We start from the raw sequence: 21,979 nt of genomic DNA on the forward strand, positions 1-21,979 counted from the left end.
AAATAAAGACAAATATTTTATGTATTATTTTAGGAGTTATGTATTTTGGTGGCCAACAGAAGCTTTTTCTGTGATGGGGTTGACAAAAGATTAAATATTTGCTACAAGTTGGCAATAGAAACTAGAAATGTTCAAGCTGATAGTCATATCTGTATTCAACCAATGGCAGCTTTTCCACTGCCTCTCTCACTTCATCTCTACCGTTTTTCTTTTTCTTTAAGGAAGATTAGCCCTGAGCTAACATCTAGCACCAATCCTCCTCTTTTTGCGGAGGAAGGCCGGCCCTGAGCTAACATCCGTGCCCATCTTTCTCTATTTTATATGTGGGACGCCTACCACAGCATTGCTTGCTAAGCAGTGTGTAGGTCCGTACCTGGGATCCGAACTGGCGAACCCCGGGCTGCCAAAGTGGAATGTGTGCACTTAACCACTGTGCCACCAGGCTGGCCCCTCACTTCATCTCTATCTTATTATACATTTTATGTATAAGATAACTTAAAAGCAACTTTACTCTTGGGAATAAAACTTAGTAGGGTAACCATATGTCCCTGTTAGCTCAGGACAGCCTCGATTTATGCCTGCAATTCCAGAGTAACTCTTCATATTCCCCTTTCTCGCTCAAATTGTCCCAGTTTGATGATAAATTGCATAGTCATCATAGAGTGTAGGCACTGAATTAGGATCACAATAGCTTCCTCCATTATCCTCCTTTCACTGAGCCAAAGTTTTTAAGCCTCAAATTGAAATGAGCCTTAAACATAAACACCTCCTGGCAAATCCTTACATGTCCCTCTTCCTCTTATTCTTACAAATGCACAGATATGCCAGCACAGGCCTTTTAAGAAATACCATAAGTTATTAAAGGTGAAATATTTCAAGAGATCTAGATTCCAATTGATTTTTACTATTCATTACTATGTAATCTTAGATGAATTTACCAGGGTTTTTTTTGTTGTCGTTTGTTTTTAACAAATGGAGATGGCGAGACTCTCAAAAATTAATTAAGAATTTCTTAGCCTAAGCCCAGATCCAATTTTGAAGTTTGTATTCAGTAACCTTAGCTTCTTCATTTCTGCATCTCTTTCCCATATTCTGTGATATTCTCTTTCCCCACAGCTGCCTGTGGATCTCCCCAAATTACCTTTAATGAAAGGATATGGCACCAGTCAGTAAACTTAAGACAATAGATTACCTTCCCAGGGATATTTTACTTAAAGCTCTATCTTTAATTATGGAGGATCTTACTACTTACTACCTTTCTAAAGGTAGTTGGTTATCAGCACGCAGGCGGAGGTACAGTTTTTCAACCGGGAAAGCTTTTCCCTGGTACTATAAGGCCGCAATGTGTAGGCTGTTGCCTAGACTTCTAATAGGCAAGGCTGACTTAGATCCGATGCTCAGATGATTGTCTTGCCTTTCCCTGGAACCATTTAGAGTGAAGACAAAAGAGGGGGAAGAAAAGAAGAATACCTTAGATTAGTAAATAATACTTCTGCCTACGTATTTTATTTTTTTAAAGATGCAGAATTGATCTCCCATTAAAGCAGCCCAGGATGTCTCGATATTTAAATTAAAAACGCAATAATAAAGAGGTAATTTAATATGCAATGTCATACATTAATAATTAGCAAAGCATTACTGAACTACAAGGTAAAAAGCTACGGGAACATAACTAATGAACTATCAATGCCAGAGTGGACTTCATAATAAAACCAGACTTTAATAAATCTTTTATTAAATGGCTACAAATGAACCATTTGGTTAACATCTAATAGGTAACTACTAAGCTGCTTAATTCACATATATAAATGAGGAACTTGCAGGCGGTTAACTTTACAATCCTGAAGGTCAGGGCTTCTCCATGAGTGCCCGTTCCACACCTTTAAGTGCTGCCGCCTTAATGGGTCAAGTCTAAGCTTTGCCTCAGCTGCTCTATATTCTGGCAGCAGCTATTATTATGCACTGAAGCAGCTGAAGTATAAAATAAACAAAAGATGAGCTACAGGCTATCAAACGCCCTAAAAGTGAATACAAAGTATACGAAATAGTGAGCTCAAAGAAACGGAATTTTAAGGAAAACTCTAGGCAAGTATTGGTATTGTATCTAGGCACGGATTGTTATTTATAGGAGATGATGAGATAAGAATATAAACTGCAAACGCTTATTTGGATCTTGATGTGGCTCCAGATCTGAAACTCGAGATTATAGACCAGAACTGCTCTATTTACTGAGTAGAAACATACAGTACACAATAATATTGATTGTCTCCAGCAGCAGCAAATGTTAAATTCATTAGAGAAAGGAAATAAACATTTTTATGAAAGCAAGAAACTGCTGGCGAAAAAAAAAAAAGAAGCTTTTTAATAAATCAACATGAAAGTACACTGAAACAGGACAAGGTAGAAAACCTTTTATGTCTTCTCTGCCAATTCACATAAACCATAAGTCTACAAATTACTGAGATTTTCATGGGTTATTACGTGCCAAATTGTAACCAACTATATCAATATACGCTGAAACGAGAAGAGGGGAGGAGACAAAGAGAAAGAAATAGCGATTCTTATCTACACATAACTGAATTTCATACTTTATAGCGCATCCTCCTTAAACGGCAGCTTCAGAAAAGTGAGCCTTGGTAAAAGGCGTATATGTATAAATAGAAATAATTGGCAAAGATGAAAGTACACACTAGATGAAAAACTAGTTAAAGGCAGACACAAAGTCTGGATAAAGTTGTTAATATAGCTGAAGCTGAGCCTGAGAATCATACTCAATAGGGAGCCTTAACTAAAAAAGGAAAAATCAATGATAAATAAGACTGGTTCTTCACCTTGAGAGCTCCAGCCAAGTGAGACTATTAAAGAAACCACAGCAGTACTGTGCCCGTCCAGTGTGAGACTGTCACTTCGCTGCCTAGGCTGATTCACCAGGTACCTGCAAGTTGAAATGCCACTTGCTCTTTTGATTAGCACTATTACAAGATGTGAACGTTGGAAAATGAGAAAATAACAAAACTATACTACAGATTAAAATTTTTTAGCATGATATACATCTTTTAGATTATTTTTTATATAAATGTGAGATAATATCAACTGGTAGATTTTCTTCCCACATCAATTCATAAAACTATAAAATGTAATTCCATTGACGGTTCACTAATGGCACCACTTTGAAATAGAATTTCAAACAGGATTGCTTTGAAATCGCCCTGAGAGTGATTTCTTACATGGTCTGAATATAGAGAAAGCAGCTACAATTTCACATATAGCTACAATGAGTTGTCCTCAAACAGCTACTTTCCTTTCTAACTTCCCAGCAACCGAAATTCATTAGCACAATATGAGGAATGAAAAGAACACATTTTTCCCCAAAATGATTGCAAATCAATACTATAAGACACAGCTTCAAGGAATACCAACTCTCCTATTGACACTCACAGTTTTTCAAGCTTTGGTGCTTTACAACATCCTTAAAATTAAACACGTTTCTGATGACTCAACTTGACACATTTCATAAATATCTGTCAAAACAATTATTGTCAACTACAATGCAATTATCCATATTCAATCTGATGACTCAACTGGAAAATTACTTTTTTCCTAATAAAATTTTTCCAAATGACAATAGTAAATCAGTGTTGATTAGTTGTTCAGTGTGTGCTAATTAATTACACTGGGTAAATTTAGCTCTGTGCTAATAACCTTAGGGAAAAAGATCTGTGTACACGACTCTTTGTCTTAAGTGAAGAAATGTGCTGTTTGCCTACTCCTCGTGTACTTCCTATCTTCAATAATACAAAATAAACAATAAAACTCAACTACTCTTGGCTGACACTACAGATAAAAAGACAAGAGTTCTTTGGAATCTTGTCCTTAGGTCAAGAGAAAAGACAAGACAGGAAGATTTTTATTGTTGACAACTAACTGTGAGGACTCCTGCTAGCTCATCCTCAGGGCAGAACTGGTTTAAAAAAACAGCAATTTTTCATTGTGAGACCCAGAAGCTAATTTAAATGCTAGCATTAGCCAGCGGCTCTACAGCGCAGGGCATTTTGGGGGACAGTCTCTCAGAGGTCCAGAATCTTCTATTTTCTGGCTTTTACACGTGGTGATGATTTTTTTCTCTGAGCCTAATGGAAGTTCAGGGCAGGGAAGAAATAAATACTAAAAGGAATGTTAGGGGAACTTTGCTGCAAGGCTGCCAATAGGAGACCAATGCGGTAGGACACCATAATCTTTGCTTGTGCAAGACATGATACAAAGGAGACGTTGACTGGTGAGGTTCTGCCCAAATAGAGGAGGTAAACTTTTTTGTACCTGGAGACATTTAAAAATGAAATGGATGAGCTCAAAACAGCTCTTCTTGATCTATACTTTTGTATGAACAGGTTGCCACCTGTGGGCCAGCCTGTGTTAGAAGTCATAATTTAAGAACCTCATTGCAACACCAGCAGGTGTACAGAGAAAGAGCATTAAGCTGGTGAGGCCTCTGGAAGAGAAGACCGAGAGAAGCCCATGGGCCATCATGTAGAAACGGGGTGAAATTATTTTACACTGTTACATATTACCAGTTGCAGGATTACAGCTAGAGGATGGAAGTTTCAGGAACGGAGATTTAAATTCATTGTAAGGAAAAATTTCCTAATAGAATTGTCTGAGAGTGAATGGAATGTCTTGAGAAATAATGCTAGAAGGAACTTCAGAGAGTAGGTCCCTCCTCCCTCATATTACAAGAAACTAAAATATCTTTAACAAATGGTCATCTGACTTGGGCTGAAGTACCACACTTGGGAGTCCACTACGATTTTATGATGTAATGGACAAAATGTCATTTGTGAAAGCAGTTGATGTCTAGGACCAAGCAGATGCTAAATATGTTCATTGAACCACGGGACAGGGAATCACATTTTACATCTCCATCCTTTTCTCCACATGCCTAACAATTTGTAGACAACAGGAAAAAAACAGCAGTAAGGAAAATTTTCACTGAAGCCATTCATTCTCATCTCTTGTAGGCTAGGAAATGTGCGAAAAGGATGGGCAACTTCATTGCCCCACCAATTAAAAAAGTAGCAATAACCTGGAACTGCTCTTAGAGAAGACAAAACACAGAGTATATGAGTATGATAAACTTCTCTTAGTGAGAAAAGGGTTGGACTAGTTTATCTTTCAATTTTAGATGTTAAAAAAACATGGTTTGTTGACTACGGTAGAATATGCATCTTCTGTGCAGGTACGTTCTGTGGTCCTAACAATCAAAGGACCTTACAGTCTCATACATAGGCGTTACCTGCTTTCCAGTGGTACATTACTGCCAAGGACCCAGCTGTCCTGCAGCTGGACGGACTCGGGTGTGGTTTGCAGCTCGGCGGGCAAAGCAGCCGGCGGGGCCGGACTCTGGTTCCTTCTATTGGTCAGAGAGTTTCTATTGAGAGAAGTGATGGATGGATGATGCTGTGCAGAGTGCTGCTTATGGGAAGGTGGCAAAGGCTGCAAGGTGGACTGGCCTTGGTTGTTTGCAGGTTGCTCTGAAAAAAGAAAAGAAAACATTTTATACATATATATATATACACACATATGTGTACATACATATCTATACACACTACCAATTTCCTGGGGATTCACTGTAGATAAATTAGAATTAAAAACTGCATATAAATCCATAACCTAATACATTTGCATATTATTCTATTAAGCGAGTGTTCGGTGACATTCTCTAAGAGCAAGTTTACCCTTGACACACAAAGTTCTAATTAATATACAACAGATGGTAAAATTGCTTTTGGTTTTAATTTGTTTCAGATTTTTTTTTCATCTGGTTTTATTAACACCTACAGAAAACAGCATCTGACAGCTCCCCTAATGTGCCTTTAGATTTCAGCTTTTTTTAACAAACCAACCCTGAAATTAAATGGGTAATTTCGGTAGAACACGAAGGTTTTCGAAATGCATATAATCCCTATAATTATTTAATGGAGTTTTTTTAAGCTTTATTTAACTGCAATAAATTATTACAAGCTAGTTGCTAAACAGCAGTAGACTAGTTTAGTGCATTTCAAATAAGGCAGATCTGCACTATGATCCTCTAATAGACGCTAAGTATTCTTTAGCAGAAGGTCACTCTGTGAAGCAGATGTTGTTTCATGGATATTTAACAGACTGAGTCACATCTGATTACAACGTCAGAAGACTCATATACTTAATGACCGTTACATCCATTAGAACACACACAGAACAGATTTTCCAATTTCACAGTAGTATGCAGTATAACTACATTTTGCAGTAAGTCATAGATGACCAGAGCGACTCATGCCACGATGTCAGTGGTAGAAATATTGTGTTCTAAACCAGAATCATAAGGGATTCAGCAACTTCAAAATATAAACACGATGCTAGGCTGTAATCATGGAAAAATTCCCTAAAGCTAATAAGTCATAAGTTAAAATTCACAAATTAATGTAACATCTGAGACCGACTTTTCAATCTCATTACCTAGCTTTGGACATGCTAGAATTCACAAATACTACATTTTAGCAAACAGAGGGATGACTCCTTAATTTAATGCTAAACTTATTATGGTTCCACACACATAAGATGTCAATTTTTGACTAAATGCAGTTCGAAGTGCAATATAATTTTAAAGTGATGTATTAAATCATGCTATTAATACAAATGCACATATTAAAAGAGAATAGGAAACACAGGGACTATCTTTCATCTACAATGTGAACTCCAGCGGTGATTATTAAGCCAAATAATATAGTCTAGCATGTAATCTGGTTGCATGAAATGAATACATGATATGTAATAGTTTGAATATATATTATCAAATGTCTTTACAGGGTACAACAATTAAGTAACTCCTCCCATAGCATATAATATCAGTAATTACTGCATATCGCTAATGGTCTGTAATAATCCATATCATATCATTTGACAACTAACAATTTCTCACTCTTGAAATGAGGTACAGAGACAGCACCTAAATATATGAAATAAAGCTGCTTAAAGAAGTCTCTATTCCTGAAGATCCCCAAACTAGAAACTACAGAAATCTTGCTTGGTCCATTGCGTTGGTGCTCCTGAAAAATTATGAGTATCTAAATCTCAGTTAAATTGAAATTAGTCTTTGAGGGAATGGCAGGGTTAAAACAGTATATATAGTTTTAATTGTGCTAGAAAAAAGAAACAGTTTAAAATTCATGGACGATTTATTATTTGGGTGTCATATAATTAATTAGCTTTGTCTTCCCCAGCATCAGTGCATATGATTAGAATCTCTATGGATGTCTTTACGGAATATTTCAAGAAGCTGCTTACAGGATGATATAACAAGCTACACTTAGAGGACCTAGAGTAGGTTGACGTCAATGGAATGGAAACAAAGAGAAAAACATTTCAAAGGGAAAGTATTAAGATTGTGCCTAAATAGAAGTAGAGGGATGGATCAGATGACTCCATGTTTTTGAGCATGGGTCCATGAAAGAATGGTATTATATTATACATATACTGTAGAGAATAAATAATATATTAGATATTACACTGTGGAGAGGAAAGAGCAGTATAGCAGAAGTCAGAACACCCAATTTAATTCCTAACTCTGTCAGGCATCATGATAGTGAGCCTCAGTTTTATCATCTGTAATGTGGGAAATAATACTGCATCATCTATGTATTAGTGCAATCTAAGAATTCAATGAAATGCACTCATTCATTCATTTACGCATGTACTTAGTCATTCATCCCACAAACATTTGTCAAGCCTCTGTGTTCCAAGGATACACTAAGTCAATAACAGCTGAAAGCATTGGGTAAATGGTAAAGCATTATGGATATTAAGATTGTTATTGAAAATTAAATGATTCTAAGATCTCTTATCATCATATATTTCCATATATTGAATTTAAGGTTCTTAGGCTTAAATCAAAACATAAACAGTGGGGAAAAAACTGCCCTTTAAGGCTTCAAAAATAATTTAGTGCTGCTGTGGCTTTCTCTAGGTTCACTCATCCATTTAGCAAGTATTTATTGAGAACTTACAATGGACAAGACATCATGCAAAAATCTAGGCTTTTTCCAGTTATCCTTCCAGGTTATTTCTGCACAGTGTGTTCTGTCTGCTGGGACCTCTTTTGATTTGACTACACAAGCAGGAGGGTTAGCAACAAAACAAATCCAGATGATGAAAGCTAGGCTCGATCTAAAATTTGATGGAACAGAATAAGTGCAGAGTCTGAGTGAGATGGGATGGATGCCCAGAAACTTAAATTCTGCAGCAGACCACAAAGAGAAGCAAAATGCAGGATTCAGCTGGAGGTCAACGCGAGTTCTAGAAAATCGGGCTCATGGGATGTAAGGAGTAGTTGGAGTATGTATTTATCTATATCAACTTATTCAAGATAGAATAAGTATAAAAGTGTAATGAGATATGGTAAAATTAAGCATAGCAAGAAAAGAAGATACAATAAAAGAAAACTGAAAGGAAGAAAGATAAGATAAAACCAGATATGAGGTGAGTGGAAAAAATGCCTGATGTGTACTCCCTACATTTTAAAAATAGGACACAAATCTGGCTCCAGCTTATCTAGTTTCCAACACAAAGAGGGAAACATGATTTGTTACATGATTTGGAGTGTTTTTAAGATCAAAAAGTTTGCTTAAGAAAAGTATAACTGGTATTGAGAATAGAGAGAAATTCTCTTTTAAGTCCTCGTGGAAAGAACAACTGAATATCTGGGGAAAGTTTCATGACCCAGGTGCAAAATGGACACAAGGACAGAGAGAACAGAGTCTAGGCTTGGAGACTAGCTCTTAGAGTCTAACACAGGTGGGCAGATCCACACAAAAACAACCAAAATTTCAACTGTACCCTTTGTTTACGCTAATCCATTGATTCAGGCTTTGCATAGACTTGAGAAAAAGTTCTGGATGTAATGACTGAGTTATAGACAGGACAATTAGACTTCACAGAGTCACCAGGTTTAACGTTCCCCAAACGTGGCTCTGAACATGTCGTTTTACTCCTGGAAAACTCCAAATGGCTTCCTGCTGCCTATTAAACACTAAAGGTGAGTTCTACAGCTTGCTACATCCCCACACCTTTCCATTTACGCACAGCTGCTTCTACCCGGAAAGACGTTTTCCTCCATCTTTCTGTATCCAAATCCTATGGATTTCAAGCTCTAAGATAGATGACATCTCTTCTGTTTTCTTCAAGTAGAAATCAGTTATTTCTTCTCTGAGTCTCCTTAGAGTATTTTATCTGTTCCTTTTTCATGGCTCTTTTCATTTTTCCCTCTGTGTTACAACTAATTTTATAGGTCTCATGTTCCCTGATAGACTCTCTATGGGGAGGGTTCGTGTCTAATTCACCTTTGAACCCCTAAGGGCCACACAAGGATACTCAATGAATGTTGAATGAACGACTATTTATGAAGAATTCAACGAAGAGAGTGTTGAAGTGGTAAAAAGTGGAGCCCACCCATACTGCCTTTAATTGCAGGGCAATTTGCAAACATGTCTTATTTCCCCAACTAAATTCTTAGATCCTGAAAGGCAGGGACTCTAACTTAAATTTCTTTGGATTTTTCTGTGCCTTCAGTAAGCTTGTACTTCAAAGACTCCTAAAAATGTGCTGAATGATTGGTGACATTTATGCAATAATAGCACCTTGGGGGGTCATCTCATCCAGGAAGGGTACCATGTCACTCACCCCAGAAACTGGTTTTTAGGAATATTTCTTTGGGACTAGAACAGATGTTCCTATATTTAAAATCTACCTTTTAAGATGTGTAAATAGCGGAAAGATTATGTAAAATACATAAGAATACATAAAATATAAACATACAAGATAGGAAACAATATATAAAATACATATCATAGCTTACCAAACACAGTATATTTTCCTTGTATTTTAAAGCTGATGATTAGAAATGCTCCCAATTAGGTATTTTAGAAAAGGTGCAAGTTATTTTTTTCAAAATATTCTTCCCAACTTTTTTAAAAAAACTAAAATTCTTGGCACCATGCTTACTAGAAATTATGTATTACACCCAAACAGAATCTTTACTCAGTTCATTCCTTCATGTCTTTCTTTTTTCAAGTTCCTACTGCTCATATAAGTTTCATGACAGCCTAATAGTTGCTTGCTTTCATTTGATAAATCGAACAAAAATTATAGCAAATATTTTTTAAAATGAACATTATATTACTAATAAATATTAGATAAAAAAGATTTTATTCCTTTTGCTCAGTCCTTCGCCACCAATCTCTTCAAGAGTGTCATGTAAATCTGTCACATTAAACCTATTAGCATGGGGTCATAACTTGGATCATGACATACATTGACTAAGGAGTACTGACTATTAGACCAGGAAAGGGTTAAGAGCCACAGAAGCACAGGGTAGACAGCAGTTTAAGCAACTTATAAAACCCCAATTCCAAGCAAATGTAAGGCATATTGATTGAGCTCTGCCTGGGGCAGAAGAGAAACTTCTGATGACTTTTCCTGGCGTGCAACTCTGCTGGGATCAATCAGTGAGGTGAAAGGCAACATAGAGACAAATGACAATAAACACGAGATATTTATTTTTCATGGGATATTTATTTTTCACTGGGATATTTTCTTGAATAAGTTTCGTCTCTCTCTGAGCTTCATTTATTTTATGTGCTTATTTAAAGGATCTAAAAGATATAGTGCCTGATGTACAGTAAGTGCTAAATGGTTACTTATTAATGGTAGACAGAAACAACTCCCTTCAGGGCAGAAGATCACAAGGAAAAACAAAGTAATTGAAGAGCCTTGCCAGCAACTAATACCATTATCACGAGACGTAAGAACACATAATCAAATATGTCTGAAGAGGAAATGTTCTTCCTTTATCAGGTGAGAAATAAGAATCAGAAACATCATAGGAATCAAAAATAAACTAATGTCTTGCTAGTTCCCATGGAAGAGGGAATTTGATCTTATAGTCAGGAAGTCAGGTTGAGTCTTTTTCCCATCTTTAGTAAGACCACAGAATCATGTCAAGAATTAAAAAAAAAAAGGAACACGTGTTTTGAACATATCTGGGCATATTTGCTGGTTTGAATTATTATTTTTTTAATTAAAAGCCACTCCTGGCAGCTTCCAGATTGCTCTGTGGGATTCAGCTCCAGCTTTTCTCTAGTTTACAGTCTTGAGCTGTGGTCTTCGGGGAGCAGAGTGGAAATGGACTTTCCAACAGGAAAGCTGGGAGAGAAAATAATACCTGCTGGGAGATAAAAATATCTTTGTGGAGTGTACGTCTACATTTGTGTGTGTGTCTCTGTTCAGGTGGGAGGAATTGAAAGGAGCCTGTGAGATGAGAGGTGAGGAGGAGAATGGGGCTGGCACTGGCTTTGAGCAGGGAGCCCCCCACAGCTACTCTGACTGCTTTGTCCCACCCACTTCCTTCACTATTCTGTCCTCTTCCTTCCCTGGATCTCAGTTGTGGACTGGCTGCAAACTTCCCCAGGGAAGAAATACTCTAATTTGGAAGGCAGATAGAAGCTAGGGGTTGACAACTGTGCAGCGTTAAAATAATTGTTTGCAATTTGAGTAAAGTCTGAGACAAAAGACAAATGGTAGGGGGAGGGATCAAGAGAAGACGCTGGAGGGAAAGTGGGAGGGGGAAAGAGGAAAGAGGCAGAAGGAGAGGATGAGAAAGAGAGAGAAACACAAAAGAACACAAACTTTTTTTTTCTTTTTGATGAGGAAGATCGTCCCTGAGCTAACATCTGTGCCAATCTTCTTCCATTTAGTACGTGGGGTGCTGCCGCAGCATGGCTTGACAAGCAGTGTGTAGGTCTGCACCTTGGATCTGTGCCTGCAAACCCCAGGCCACCCAAGCGGAGCGTATGAACTTAACCACTATGCCACCAGGATGGCCCAGAGCAGAAACATTTTTGACTTTACCAAAGGAGGAGAGGAAAGAGACAGAGGGAGAGGATGAGACACACAGAGAGAGAAACACAAAAGCACTGAAACATTTTTAACTTAACCAAACTGCTAGAGAACTCCAAGAAGCACTGTTACCTAAAACTCCTACGAGGATTCATCATTCATCTGCCTATGTCTTGCATCCTCTTAAATACTAACAACACCAAGCTAGATAAACCAACAAACTCCGGTTCTGGCTCTCTAACAGTTTACGACATGTTACATAGACCATGTTGGACTAGACAAACATTTAGAAGGAGCCAAGCCCCCTCACTGGTGATTAGCAAAGACAGTGACGTTTCTCTATCACAAACTTTATTCATTCTCACTTCAGTGCCTGGCTATATCTTTACCTTCTCCTACCTGTCTCAAAGAAAACAAGTTTTCTTCAAAACTGATGTCTTTCTTACAAGAGGTCACCAAAAGAAAGCATATAAAGCTCTTTTTGTTGTTGTGTATTTTATTAGCATATTTGTTTTAACTACAGTGACTAGAGCTTGGAGTGAATGCTCTCAGAACAAAGACCAAATCATACTTAGCTTTTCAGTTTGAAAATCCCAATCAAATTCTTGGACTTAGTTTCATCTTCTGTCCCCTTATTAACTAACTCAGTGGCCTTTTGGAAATCGCATTCTCTTGATCTTCTAATGGTAAATTTGGGCCACAATGCCTCCTCATCTGTCTACATTTCAGGAGCTATTAGGAAAGGTGTATTATAAACTTTTTATGACCCTGAAAATAGGAAGTTATATATGAACATGTTTCGTTTGCTCAGAAAATCTCATAGATTGCAGACAATTAGTTGTCATTACTTCCCCATGAAGAAAAAAATTAACTGGCAAGAATTTTCCTTATAAATGGAGAATATTTGAGTTAAGGAAATACATGTTTTTAGTCCTACCACAACTTTGCAGAGCTCATATTAGAGCAAATATATTTACATATTTAGGGTACTTTCTTCTCTCTTTTCCCACCTGCCCCCCCAAACACTATATTATTAAGATGACCACTTAAAATGGTATAATGGAAATTGTAAAAGAAAGACCTCGTCTCACTTAGAAAATCATTTTCACATAAACATGTTCCTTAAGTTATTTTACCCAATGGTTCTCACACAAGCCAAGTGTTTGGAAGTGAATTGTCCATTTATACACCTCTGTAAGCCTCTAGTTAAAATATGGCACTGTGTAAAAATTCTAACCACAAATTGTCTGTCACTTAAACATTTCAGACAGTTGAATGCAAATCAAATGAAAACAAAAAATTTGCTTTTAAAAATCATAACATAGTATATAAGTAAATAATACTGCTCTTATCAATTCGTCATCAGACAATTGATTGTAAGGCTATTTACATAAAGACGTCTGGGTATGGAAAACCTTAGAGATAAATGGGAAGATGTAAAAGGAAGACTTGTACTGCCCAGAGGGTATTATTTAAGTGAGCACGGATGAACTGATTTACCGCACTTACTGAGTTAGTGAGAATTTGGTTTAATGTCTTTAAGGTCATTCTTTGAAATATTAGAAGAAATCATCAAGGTATGAATCTTTAAATCTTTGCATTCTTTTTTCTTTGAGAGTCTACTGTGCTTTCTATTTCAAGCAATGTGGCAACCTAGATTATCGGTCAGCTCCCTTTCTATAAAATATCCAGAATCCCTGGGTAAAATATAATAAATACCTTTTGGATTAATTCATTTAGTATATCTATCGACTGTCTAACTCTTGCCAGGCTCTGTTCCAGGCACTGAGGATACAGCAGTGAACAGAACAGCCAACAATCTCAGCCCACCAGTGGAACTTACACTTTATGTTAATATATCTGAACTGAAAAGAACGGATGGGCCAGAAACAAAGGGGAGAGAAAAAATGTTGAGAGCATGTGAGCTGACACTGTAGTTCCCTGAGGAGATTTGCCAGTCTCTGTAATCATTTTGCTGTACAAGAAAAGTCAGGAGATAATGCCTCCGTTTTTACTGAGATCCCTACATATGGCCCAGATCCTGGAAGTGCCACACTCTCAGCCTACGAGTAGACTTCAAAAGACTTCTCATTGCAAAGGGAACAATGAGGAATCGTGCTGTGCTGTTTTAAGCCCTGGATGGGGAAGAAAACAACTCCTGAAAAATTTAAACACTGGCCTGGGCTTCCCTGTGGTTGAAGTATGAGGTTGAAACTTATACTATCAATGCAGTCCTGGAACACCAAGCCAAGAAATTAATATTAAAAGTGGTCCTGGGTCAGCAATGCTCCCCCCTGAGGCACCCAGCAGCAGCAAATGCAAACTTCTTGAGAAGAATATGGTCTCAACCAACATCACATAGGATTTCCATAGATGAAACCCTACTTTCAATGAATTTACAGTCTAAAATTACAAAATTTAAGAGGGAACAATCCACGTCAGCTAACATCTACAGACAAAATAAACAGTGGGACTTTATCTCCCCAAAAACTTCAGATAATATAACCATCAGATAAAACTATAAGTATGTTTAAAACGATTAAAGACTTACTAGAAATTAAAAACATAGAAATCAGACACCATGAAAAAAGAAGAGGCTGTTTAAAAAAAGTAGAATGTATATAAATAAGAAAAATGCAGTCATTGAAATTAGAAACATTTTGGATGGTTTACACAGTATATTAGACACAATTGTAGGGAGTACCAGTGGATTGGAAAAGAGATCTGGGAAAATCACTCAGATGACAGCAGAAAGAGCAAGAGTGCTTAAATATAAAAGAGACAAAAGATAAAGACAAAAAAGATAGAATGAGAAAGCTCAATATACATCTAGTAAGAGTTCCAGAAGGCAAGAATCGAGTTTTCTTTAGAGCTACTTATCCAGCTTTCTCTAAAGTTCCTAATACCATGCTTATGGCTGTCAAACTATACAGAACACCAAGTTACTCATCTCTGTCTCATTTCATAAGAATTATCCCTGCTGCTCTCTTTTTTGTTACACGATAACAGCTTTTTTGGTTGTCTTATTTAAAAGGTAACTTCTCTTGAATGGCAGTAACTTCTCTTTGAAGATATTCTGGCTCCTATGGATTCTAAGATATTCTTTAACTACTAAAAGTATACAGTTATCTAAAATGTCAAGCACCCTAACCAATTTCAGTGAGTGGAAACAAATGTAAATTGCTTGTTAAAGCAGTTCATCTTTTAATGTAGTTAACACTAGAAATGCCACAGACATGATCCTCTATGGAATTCTGAGTTTTGCATAATCATTTCTTACAGAAACATAGGTAAAACTGATCAATTATACAAGCACAGAAAACTGGATAAAAAATACCTTTAAATTGTCTCACTATATGCTTCAGGATATTCTTCTACCCATTTTAAAATATTTTACCCGAGAGTGTAAGCAAAAAAAGGAAGAAGCTGTCCCAATCTTGACAATGAAGAATTGCTGACATACAATCAATAAACACTTCTCTCCTCTCTCATTACCTTATGAGCATTTGATTTTAGTGCAATTATATTTTATTGACTTTCAATGGAATATATGACACGATATAAATAAAGTACATATTTATAATATGGATAAAGACAGGCTAGAAGGCAACTAACAGCTACTACTATGTGACAAGTGGCTCATAAAGAATAAGAGCAAAGCAAATATTGCAAAAAAACACAGAATCTGCTGTGCTTTTCAGATAACATACTCTTATCACAAAGAATATGTCTGGTATGGAGGAAATAGTACTAGAAAAGGAAACAGGAGACAAAGGGTTAAACACTTGCTTTAACTAACTAAACATAACCACACACAAACCACTTAACCTCCGAGCCTCAATTTCTCTCCCCTGTAAAAAAAATAGCTGTGGGGAGCTAGGCTGAGGTAATGCAATGAATTATAAAGCCTTTTAGCTTTAAAATTCTCTTTATTTTAGGTAATACATAATATTTTCTTGAAACATATTAGCTTATGTTATAAATATTAAAAATTTAAAGTATTTTTTAAAAACCATCCTATTATTTTACATTACAAATATAAAACATTTTAGGGACATTTAGTAAAAAATTACTTTACTTTAAATATAAATATTATGAAACCTCTACCATAAACTCATGTCATAAATACCCTACCATATTGTCTTATGTTATAAATAGTAAGAATAATATTTTCATTATTAAAATAAACAATCTATATTACCTTATGTTGTAACTAGTAACATCTTAAGGTACATATAGTGAAAATCATTTTTTATCAAATTTAAATTTATTTCAGAGTTCAATATTAAAATTGTTTGCGAAAATAACTATGTAAAAAGTCAGCGTGCAACTTTCAAACTTAAAAAGAAAACCGACCTGTTTTTTAAAAATTATGACAATGATAGTACATTTTAAAAATTATAATCAATCAATTTTATGAAAAAGAGATTCAGCCTACTTTATATGAACCTTTTCCCGATTTTTAAATTTTAAATATTTCAGCAACTACAGAAAGTACCCCACAACCTTGCTGATATTGTTTCCCCCAAAATATTAACTCTGCCATTGATTTTTTCCCTAGCATATTATTTGATGTTACATTTATTATGTGCAGTTTGAGTCCATATTATCTGTACATGTCTTACATGGAAATAGAACCCAATTTTCAAAGTTTCCTTCCAATCATATAATGGCCTCTAGGCAGAAATGTGTGTTATCACAAACATTAAATATTATGTAGATACAAGAGACTTCAGTGGAACCTACTACATCCTTCCCATTCTTGGTACGGGCAATGAGGGTGATGTGCTAAATGGAAACCGTGCAATGATGCTCTTTGATTAAAAGCGAAATAGAGTTTTAGTTTAAGATGACATACGCATACCTGTCTTTGTCATTAACAATTTCAATATAACTTTTGCGTGTGTGCATAAAACCTTCTTCCCAATACACATTTTTCTGTTGCTTCAATGACTGAGCACCACCAGAAAGCAGAATGGCACAGTGAAAAGAATGCTAAATATGAGACATATTATGAAAACCAATATCAATATGAGATCATGTATATGAAAGTGCTCTGTAAACTGCAAAGTACTATAGAAATGTGAGGTACTATTATTATTGTCTGGGAGATTAATGATGTGCAATTTCTAAGGCTTTGCTGTGCCTTTTAAAAATAGTAGTGAGTAAGATTTGTTGAGGCTGGAATCCTGCGTCTTTCTACAGGATGTTAACTGCCACGAGAAACCTTTCTCTCAAAACAGAGGTTCAAAGAGAAGCAGAAGAGTAAGATATTCTTTCACAGATCTTCTGATCTTTTATTTCATGAGTCTACACATATGTTAGTGCCAGTTTATTAAACTTTTCCATAGAAGAGGTAAATGAGCATTGGATTTACAGTGGAAAAGTGTAAAAAAGACCTGGTGTATTAGTCTGCTCGGGCGGCCATAACAAATTACTATAGATTAGGTGACTTAAACAACAGAAATTTATTTTCTCACAGTTCTAGAGGCTGGAAGTCCCAGAGGAAGGTCCTGCAGAATCAGTTTCCGGTGAGGGTTCTCTTCTCAGCTTACAGATGGCTGCCATCCCTCTGTGTGCTCACAAGCTGGAGAGGGAGCTAGTTTGCTGGTATCTCTTTTTATAAGGACCCTAATCTTATCCAATCAAGGCCTCCCTCTTATGATCTCATTTAATCTTAATTACTTCTCTAGAGTTCCCATCTCCAAATATAGTCACATGGCTGGGGGGGGGGGGGGGGTGAGGGCTTCAACATATACATTTTGGGGAAAACAAACATTCAGTCCATAACACCTGGGTTCAAGCTCCCTGTCTAAAATTTAGTAATTGTATAACTTGAGTGAATCAATTTCATATTCATAATCAATTTCAAATTCTCTGATTCCCCATCTGTAATATGGTAGTAAAATTCACTCCTGTAAAGAAGTGCTATGAGGACTAAAGGAGATAATGTATATTAAAGTATTTTTATAAACTGTGAAGTGCTATTTTAATGTAAATAAAAGACTTTTCCCGTTTATTCAAATAAAGCAATAAAAAAATTTTTCCAAACTTTTTTTGGCCAAAGAAGATTTTTATGTATGAGTATGCCCACAAGATAATTTTTTTTCTACAGGGAGGTCTTTAAACACATTCTATTTTCATTTCTAAATTTATAAAGCCTAATATACACCTAATTATTTTTCAACACTATCTCTTAATATCATTCAGAGTGTTTACTTAGGCTAATGTTTCACTAGAGTAAAAAATGGAAAGAATGTACATTCTTACAGAAATAATTCCCTGTGTATGCAGGGTAACTGGCTAAAATTTGCTTCAATCCTGTATACTGAACTCATACTTTTAAGAACTGAATTTGTATTCTTCACACTTAAAGCAACACACTAGAAAATGATGCTCCCACCAAAATGTGAAAATGTAAAGATGAATGAAACAACTTTATGTTTTATGGCATTTACTTTGAAAATCTGATTAAGATAGATGTCTTTAGCTCATAATTCTTCAATGTCACGTTGTCATAGTTCCCATCAGCAAGATGTTTTAAAGGCTTTCGATTAATATTGCATGCCAGAACTGAAATTACATCCTTTGTCGTTTAGTTCTTAATGGTGCAAGTGATATCTATCAAGTAGTGTTTTATGAAGCGTGTGTGATTTTTACTGCAGGCTGTTTTCACAAATCTTTTTCAGGTTTCAGAAAGACTGCTTAGGGTTTATAATAAATATGCCCTGTTGAAAATCATGATGATTCTTAAAAGTGAGGTAAGACTTGTATTATTAGAATTTACTTATCAATAAAAAAATCTTCTACTTGCATCTGTTGCATTCCTACATAGTCTTGAATATATTTGCTGTTACGTAACTTGTAACTTACTTTATTATAACACATGCAAAATATGTACGAAATATACACAGCTCATAAAGCCTCATCAGTAAGCATGTGCATTATCTGCCTATTAAGGAAAACAGGTTGTATGTGGATATAGTATACACTAACTATTGAATGCTGACTCAGTTTGTGCTGCAAAAGTATATGTTTTATTTTTAAATATAATTATTAATGTATTTTTCAGAGGGATCTAGTGTCCTGAAATTAATTCTAAATTTTTGAAACTCAAACACATCAAATACAAGTCATTTTCATTTATTAAAGACCCAAAGTCAACAGAATCTCACTTACTTATAAATTAGGAGGATACAAGTGAAAAAAAAAAAGACAATTCTTATATTTGATTTTTTTTGCTTTGAACATAAACCAACATATTTAGGTCCTGGCTCTATCAGTAATATATTCTACTCTTTCAGTCTTAGTTCCCTTTATCTATAAAATTAGGGAGACAGATTATGATTTCTGAGGTCTTTTTTTCCAGTTAAAAAAAATTCCATATTTCTGTAGTGTTTCGTGTGTGTGTGTGTGTTTGTAAACATACACATACAGTTTAAAGCTTTGGTTGCTGATTTTGAGTCTCACATGCTGTTCTGCTCTATCACTTTGTATTTTACAAAATATAAATCTACTCAAGATAAAACAGCTGATCAAAAACATCATACAGGACAATGACAAGGGGCTTATTCTGGGATATGTCTCTCTTGGGTCATATCTCCACAGCTGATGTGAGATGAAGCTGGCTACGTCTCTCCTGAGTTAGCTGTGGTCTTTAGAGATCTCACAGACATGTGGCTTTTGCCAACTATATGTCTATTATAAAAGAGAATAAAAATATTAACATTAAGCTTGACATTCTTATCCAGTGCTGCCCTGCATATTCATCTGGTTTGGATAAATGCACACTTAAAATTAGAGTCTACTTATCTGGTTCTAGACATAAAGGAATAATGCACATGGAAAAGGTTTTTCAAATTCTAATTCCCCATGGCGGATCACTGCAATTCTCATTAATTCTATAAGCAAGAGCTTGCCTCTCCTTCCATGTTTACTTGAATTTTTTTGCTGTATGTGGTTCACTGAAGGAATAGCAATAGTTCACTTTAAAAACATTCTCTCCATTAGCTAGAATCGATTTTTTAAAGCATTCCAACATGTCCATATCCAGTCTATAACAATTCTTTTAACCCCTGATATTCAAAATACTGTGTGCTCTTCATTAAAACCAAACAAAATAAAGAACTACATATTTTTTCTCTATTTTGACTTTTTGCTAGCTCTAAGGAAATTGGTTTACTGAGCAATTATAGAAAGGAGTTACTAAAAATCTAAAAGGGAGTTACTAAAAATCTAGGCTTGATGCAACTTTATAAATCCTAAATGCAAAAGGGGGGGCAGAATGCGGGGGAGGAATCCACAAGGGAAATTTACACTCATTAAAGCTTATTAAACTCATTATGCCATGTGCTCAACATACATTATTTTATTTACTCTCACATACACCTTAAGCTGTTGGTATTTATTCCTATTTTACAAGAGAGGAAAAAAAAGTTCCAGGAAATTGAGAACTCTGACAATGGTTACAGAACATGACCCCAAAGCTTTACGTACTAATTTATATAGGGATAATTATTATTGTCGTTTTGTTTCAGCATGTTTTCAAGAAGAAAATGAAGAGGGAACGTTAGCCGTAACAAAGCACTGTAGAAATTCAATTTTAAATTGAAGAAAAGCACACGTTATTTTGAATCTAGGGTCAGAGTGCCCTCTAGGAAAGGCCAGCGTGGGGAGCACAACCCCTCAGCGGTAACAGAAGGCTTCTGTTACTATAGGGAAACTAAGTTGCATTTTAAATACGGAACACAGATGAAAAAGTAATTTGGATGTTATTTTCCAGTTTTCTAAAGAGTTTAACATTTTTTAGTATGTGGGCGGTGTTTTGTCTCAATTTTTAATTTTCTGAAGCCAGTTCATCTCTTTCTCATGATAAGGAAGAAAAATGTATTATAGAGTAAAGAAATCTGTAAAAGTAGTGATTACAAATGTGTGTGTGTGTGTGTGTATATATATATATATATATGAGATCTTAGATATTATTCCTTTTCTCATCTTGGGATTGGCAGGTTTTTTACAAACTCACAATAGTTGCTAATGTAAGCATAAAATACTTTTCCTAGCGTTCTTAAGGGATTACCGGAGTTATCAAATCAAACAATACTACAAAGCACAATCCCATAGGCTCATCTTTGATTATCACCACAATTTACAGACAAATATTTGAGACAGCATTATTAAAAGTTAATGGGCTTCTGCTTTATAAAGAACTATTAACTCTTTAATTTCTTACTTTGCCATGTTGACATTTTTGTGAGGGCATCCAGACAGGATTAATTTCATACATTATATTCAAAACAAAATAATATCTGCTTCCCATATAATATTCTTACTTCTTACCTATTATGTTAGAATGACAGGCAATTTTAATTTGTTAACCTTACGCATGTTATACAAACAAAATATTACAAAAGAATAAAAGTATAATTTATATTAACATGTTTAGTAATTGACTTTTTGTATGTCAATGAAATTGGAGGTAACACACGTTACATATATAATTTGACTTAAAAACAGTCACCAAAATCAAGTGACAAAGACAGATGCCACTAAACGATTACTCAAGCAAAGGAGAAGGTATTTTAACAAAGAATACTAATTAACTTTGAAACAATGAAGATCGCGAAATCCAAGTTATACACAACACATTACTGCACACATAAAAATAAAAAGCGACCTCAGAGACACTCTTTACATTCAAAAATGTCTCAGACATAATTAGCAATCAAAGCTGAATACGAGGTTGAGCGGTAAACATTTTGCCCTGGCACGGAGTTAAAGCAGGTAAGTTTGTGGAAGAGGCTGTGATGTCTGCCATGACTTCATTCATGCTTGTTGCTCACACAGACTAGCATATTGAAGACACTTTCTGATTTCAAGGCAAGTCAGAAATATGAAGATTTATAACCGGGCAGATCTAATGGAGCTGTCAAAAAGGGACGTTATACTCCCAATGAAACAGCCACGTCATGATCTAGTTTCCATCCACTTTGAAAAAGAAAAACACTGTGTGAAGAACCCTGCAAATGTTGTTGGTAAAAGAGACTCACAATAA

The 21,979-nt window shown here is 35.7% G+C and overlaps 1 protein-coding gene across 19 annotated transcripts in view; it reads right to left on the reverse strand.

Moving 5' to 3' along the window:
- TENM3 (teneurin transmembrane protein 3) overlaps window positions 1-21,979 on the reverse strand; it is a 579,767-nt gene that overhangs the window by 172,979 nt on the left and 384,809 nt on the right. For all 19 annotated transcript variants that reach the window (XM_070499641.1, XM_070499653.1, XM_070499652.1 and 16 more), the window contains one exon: window positions 5,291-5,528. In XM_070499641.1, the coding sequence (XP_070355742.1) occupies window positions 5,291-5,528 (238 nt within the window). The remainder of the gene's footprint in view (window positions 1-5,290; window positions 5,529-21,979) is intronic.

This window comes from Equus asinus, chromosome 27 (genome assembly GCF_041296235.1).
Source record: "Equus asinus isolate D_3611 breed Donkey chromosome 27, EquAss-T2T_v2, whole genome shotgun sequence".
Classification (NCBI taxonomy): Eukaryota; Metazoa; Chordata; class Mammalia; order Perissodactyla; family Equidae; genus Equus; species Equus asinus.